Source organism: Aureococcus anophagefferens, assembly GCF_000186865.1.
Source record: "Aureococcus anophagefferens unplaced genomic scaffold AURANscaffold_40, whole genome shotgun sequence".
In the NCBI taxonomy this organism is placed as follows: domain Eukaryota; class Pelagophyceae; order Pelagomonadales; family Pelagomonadaceae; genus Aureococcus; species Aureococcus anophagefferens.
The window spans coordinates 272,786-278,602 of NW_008705597.1; the positions used below are offsets into that span (position 1 = coordinate 272,786).

Here is a 5,817-nt window from a genome sequence, read left to right on the forward strand (position 1 = left end):
TGAATGGAATGTACGCTCTGAAACTAAAAACCAGGTGCGATCGTGTTTCCTCTCCGATGATCGTACTCCTCAGAGTATTATAGCTAGATGTCACCTAGGTGACAACCAAGCAAACGATTGAAATGCAGCTTATTACAAATGTGAATTGTCATTGACGGAACTGAGCGAAACGACGGCAACGTGTAGAATTGAGCGTTTTGCTGGCAGGCTCGCCTTTCTCTGTCGGGGGCGTAGGGGGGATTTGCGAAATAGAGCACTTGCAGACTCACTTCAAATATTTCACGATGAAATTAATGACCCTCTTTGGGGGCATTGTATTTTTACCATGTTTCAGCTGGAAAGTGACCTCGAGGGGGCAGTCAGCATGCGAGGGACCCAACCCTGAATGGCAAACCCCACCGCTGGGAAAGCACTCGGAACAGTGAACCAATTCAAGATGTCGTGTGGATGCGGCGACAGGATATCGGCTGACGGAATAGTCTATTTTTGAGGAGGCCAAGATTGGGTCTGCAGATAGCGGCCAAACATGGCGGATTGACGATAAGTCTCGACTTGGGACTATGGCGGATTGACGATAAGTCTCGACTTGGGACTAGAAAAAACAACTTCTGACCTAAGATTTGGTCTGGAAGACGTTTCCATGATCAAAATACTCGGCTTTTCCTTCCTTACGAACACTATACCCGCTCGCGGAATTGGAGGTTCTTACCAATACGCAAAACGTGAGCGGCAGACTCTTCAAGTTAAATTCAGAATTAACTCCTGAGCTCAAAGGTACCCGAGCAGCTATGCTTCTATATTACCCCACGCAAGCTTAGGCGACTCGCTTTTTTTGAAAGAAAGGTGTGTGTTTCAGCCAGAGAAGATTCAATGATGATGATGCCGAAGCTCTCCCTGCGCCAGACCTCTCTTCTTTTTTCTTCTTCATCCGCCTTTCTTTTTTCTTCTTTATCAGCCTTATTTCCGTCCACTTGGCCTTTCGTATCTCCCACTAGCCCTCCTCCTTTCTTTCTCCTTTCCTATCCCAAAGTACTGAGATCCTCCCTCCCTGGCTAACGCCAGTAGGTCAGTCCACGTAACTCTCGCAGCTGCCCCTGCGAGGGTTATGGGCCCACAGATCGTATAACTCCAGCGAGAGTTACGGCTCCTTGGCTCAACCACTCGACTCGCGCATTTTAGCAGCTGAGTCCCTCGAGTAAACCTCGAGTGTGGTCGAGTGTTCTTTCCACCGTTTATGGTAAAAGAACAACAAGTCGAGCAGGACTGACATTTCAATTGATAGGCGGACCCCTCAGACCAGAGAAAAACATTACGTATTTCTACCGTCAACCGAAATCGAAGTATGGCTGACCCACAGCTCGCCGCTTTACTGGCACAACAAGCTGCCATACTGGATGGAGTCCAAAAGACTCTTGGAAGGTTGGAAGAGAGAGATAAAGATGCGGCTTCATCGCTTATAGCAGTGAATGATCGTATTACCGCTGACATTGCAGCCGACAAATTGGAGCGTGATGCTACTTTAGCATCAATGAAAGAATCATTCGAAGCTATGAAAAAATCTCTGGAGGAAGTATCAAATAGATCACCTCCTGGAGCTGAAGAAGCTAAGGAAAGCCCTTCCACTCCTTCGGATATAACTGACTTCTCCACATTTCATAAAGGAAAACTGTCAAAAGCTGATCAAGATCACTTCAGCACATCGTATGGGGAACTATCCAAAGGCATTGGCATGAATAACCTTTACCATGATACAGGCCTTAAAATCTTTACAGCAGTCTATAATGGCAAAGGCACCATGGAAAATATAGGTGACCTACGCAAATGTATAAGTCGCTACATAGAGGTTCATTCGCTGAATAAAGCTCGAAGGATTTTGGATGTAAAGTCCTATTACTCCTATACACAGGGTCATGATAAGTTCACAGATTGGATCAACTCATCCCTGGTGAATGCATACAGTAGTGCGATGAATGCCATCATTGGCATGAAGATCGATGTGACGCAACTATCTGGACTCCAAATTCTTAGAATAGATGACGTCCAGCTTGATGAATCTAGTGCTCGCGGAGAGCAAGTGATTCTATGGGACAAAGTTCCAATTGATCTTTTCACTAAAGAAAAATTTTTGAAGGATCCATTCAAATATATCACAGAAGAAGGGTTCAAATTGAAGGATCAGAAATTCGTGATCTCAAAGATTCTCAAGCATGACAAAGATCTTGAAATGAAGACGCTTTCATTTCACTGCATTCCTATGAATTTTGGGGATCGCACGAATGAGCATCAACCGTGCTATGTACCCTTAAATCCTTTCTTTGACAGTTATCGCAATTGCTTATTCAAAGCTGGCATGAATCAAAGTGCTGAAGATCGACGTTACGCACCAATGAGTTCTATGATTCCAGGGGATGTTAACTTCAATCCTGCGGAGCATATGGATCTCACGGACTTTGGCTCATCAGACACTGTAGTATCTGAAAATCTCTATGCTTACCTGAACAATAGCTTCCGTAATCTGTCCCAAAAGGACAAATCTGAGTTGCTTTCAGCAGAAATGGAGAACATCAGGAAAATAAGCATGGGCTGCAAGTCCTACACTCTAGTTCAATGGGTTCTCAGTGTTCTGTGTGGTGGACAAGAGTCCATACTTCTACACTTGCAGGATTATCGTAAAGATGTACTCGACGCTACAACTGGAGCCTTCTCCGAATTTCCATTACTTGACCCCAACAACATCATGAAGTTTGTATATCAACTTAATGAGAAGATAGGGGTTATGTCAAATCGCGATCCCTATGCATACAGATCCAAGAAAGAGCTCATGCGAGAGGTCATTCAGGCCATGTGGCGCCATGTAACTGCCTCACAATGGCAAAACTATAGTGATGAACCAGCATCTGCTTTGCATGAAAAGATCTTTAAAATTACAGATGCTCTTCGCGTCTTTTATGGGAACTCCCATCATCGCGATAAACCCAGCTCGTTACAAGCTCTCGAAGCAACACAAGTTGGTCTCAGTCATGCCATCTATGACATAAAACTAATGATAGACATGTTTACATCCTTATACGCCGCCCACTATGCGGAACCGCCGGATATGAACGAATGTCTTTCACTAGATCTCGATAACACACAGCAATTCAAGCACCGAAGTAGGTTATCTCAAGCACAGTTCAGTCTCAGCCTGAAAAATGCTGGCATGTATCAGGTGGAAGAATTGGAGTCTTGTACTTTCTATCTGAATGACACTGACATGGACGAAGTTAACCAGCTCTACGACGCTTGTGACAGAGATGAAACCATATTGAGCTTATTAGATGAGACCACGGCAGCCTTCGCTGCCAATTGTGTGAGTGTGCATTTCACTGAAGAACAAATCATGATGGCAGGTGGAAATAAATCTGCTACTCCAGGGTTCAAGCCAAAGGCAACTAGCAACCGTCAAAAAGGCCGCCTTAAACTACGGAATCGCGGTAAAGGCGGTTTTGGTAGAGGCTCAGGCGGTTTTGGTAGAGGTGGAGGCAAATTGCACAGCACCTCTTCCTTCAACCAGATTGAAAGAAAGGTAGTGAACTTGTCCTCTAACGATGAAAATGATCCGATGCATAAACGCAAAGAAGCCTACATCGACAGGATGAAAACAGCTGTGAAGCATGCAGTACCAAGAAGCTCACAGCAGGCCAGAACCAGTCAAAGAGAGAGTGATTTTGGTGCAGCGCATCATAACGTGGATGTCCGCGATGAGTCGAATGTCCCAAAGACATCCATGGCGCTGCAGAAATTCATCTACACTCAGATCAAAAATGGTACATTTAACCAGCTTGATGATGATGTTAAGAAAGAATTGGAACAGCTACAAAAAGCCACCTTTAAGTCGCTAAAGACAGCAAATGTTTTGGAAGCGACAGACTTTCAGCCCGACGATGTTCCCGAGGAGACGATGGCAGCGGTGTATCATCAAACTGGGGGAGAGTTGTTCTCAGAAACAAAAGAGACAATACTCACCATGGAAGAGCTAGAGGAAGAAAGCAATGACTCCTCTTTCCCTGCAATTATGTTGACAGACACCGAGATGTCAAGTTTTCGGGATTAGATGCAGACGCTTCATCTGTCTGTATCTCTATCCCAAATGATGAAACAATAATGTCTGCTTTAATCGGTTCCTCTGCTATGCTTGTCTCTTTGGTGGATACACATCTCAGCCAAGATGGATCAGAATCTGGGCTGAGAGGGGGAGGAGTGATATCACCAACTTCGACACAAGGAGGTACGAGACACAGCACCCTCAACCAATCTTCAACATTATGAAGAAGGACCCAACAAATGTGCAGTACAAAAGTTACAAGGACTTCACTATAATTGCTTCTGAGACAACTCGAGCTATCTACTTTGCACAATTCAACTTCGTAAAGTCATCCTGGAAACCCAACGGTATACCACTAAATACAGGCATCTTCTACAGTGATAATGCCTATGTGGTAGCACTCTTTGCCTTTGGCTAGGGTCCGTACACAGAACGAACGGTTCATTATTCGGGATTCGGACAAATGATAATTGAGGGGGTTGAACGATGGTCGAACGATATCTGACGCTGCGTTCGGCATGTTCCGGGCCACTGTGGAAGAAACTGAGAGCACTTCGCCGTACGAAGTCGGGGTCGGCGGTCTCGAAAAGTCACTCCATGTCGAGCGAGAGGCAGCAGAAGTCGAACACGCCACGGTGGGCGCGTCGCGCGGCGCTGGGGGGCGGGAAACAGAGATCTCAGCTTCTGCGTGTTCCCCCACGAGACGGACTGAAGTTTCAGGATCTCTGACCCCGAGTTCCTACTGCGAACTACTCTCGTTTTCTTCCCCTGTGAACCATAACATGCCCAACGCAGCGCCAGAGATCGTTGGACTCGAAACTCAGCACGCTGAGATCTCGTCCGACCAATGGGATCAGCGGATTGGATTCTTGGATATATATATATATTTCGTTCTCTACATGTCGCGGTCGACTCCCCCCTGAAACTCCGTTTAATTCAGGGTTGACGTCTTCGGCCCCGGCGCCTGGCCGGACGTGTCCCAGGCCCCCCTGGGACGTGGGTGGCGCGGGGGCGCGCCCGCGGGGGACGGTCCTGGCCGCCTCCAGCGGAGCGAAGCGCTGGAACCATTGCGTAGCCAATCAGCGCCTCGCCTGAAATGCGCAATTGGCGCATTTCAGCCCAGATACAGCCGCTCGAAATCGACATCGGTGTCGATAGCGTCGTTTGCATGGTCTGCTGATCATGGGTTTTGGACCATGGCGCGCACTCTCTACTTCTTCGCGCACAGCCGAAGGTGCGCCGCGAACGTGGCCGGTTCTACGGGCAGCCCGTCGTCGTTGCCGCCGCAGCCCTTTAGTTGGGGGCCGTCGGTGGACGCTCGCGGAGTCGCTGAACGTCGGCGACTTCGTGGCGCTGGAGACGGGCGACTACTGGCGCCCGCAGCGCGAGGGCGGCGGCAGCACGCACGCCTTTTTGCTCGCGCGCGTCATGGAGCAGCGCGGGAGCGGCGGGAAGGGCTACGTCGTCGCGGACGACCGCGCGACGCGGACGCACGACAACGAGGAGTACCGCCCCGGGGACCCCGTCGTCCTGGTGCGCCTCTTCGACCGCACGGGCGCGGACACGCGCCGCTTCACCGTCCGCATCTACCGCGCGAACGGCAGGAGCGTTCTCCGAAAGCTCGACTCGGGCGACGGCCGCGAGGACCAGCCCGTCGTCGGCGGCACCACCGCCGTCGCGCCACGCGCGACGTACACGATCACCTCGGCCGCCGAGCGCGCGATCACGACCGC

The 5,817-nt window shown here is 49.1% G+C and overlaps 2 protein-coding genes across 2 annotated transcripts in view; both read left to right on the forward strand.

Moving 5' to 3' along the window:
* Positions 1-640: 640 nt before the first annotated feature.
* On the forward strand, positions 641-4,502 carry AURANDRAFT_67510 (hypothetical protein; the record flags this gene model as incomplete). The annotated part of the gene is made up of 8 exons (XM_009042960.1): positions 641-742; positions 775-843; positions 1,283-2,289; positions 2,323-2,854; positions 2,931-3,011; positions 3,209-3,347; positions 3,390-4,074; positions 4,217-4,502. The coding sequence occupies 8 exons, from the start codon at positions 641-643 to the stop codon at positions 4,500-4,502; spliced, it is 2,901 nt and encodes a 966-aa protein (XP_009041208.1).
* Positions 4,503-5,266: 764 nt separating this feature from the next.
* AURANDRAFT_67511 (hypothetical protein) overlaps positions 5,267-5,817 on the forward strand; it is a gene marked incomplete at both ends in the record, with an annotated part of 4,451 nt that continues 3,900 nt past the window's right edge. The window contains one exon of the mRNA XM_009042961.1: positions 5,267-5,775. Within this exon, the coding sequence (XP_009041209.1) occupies positions 5,267-5,775 (509 nt within the window). The remainder of the gene's footprint in view (positions 5,776-5,817) is intronic.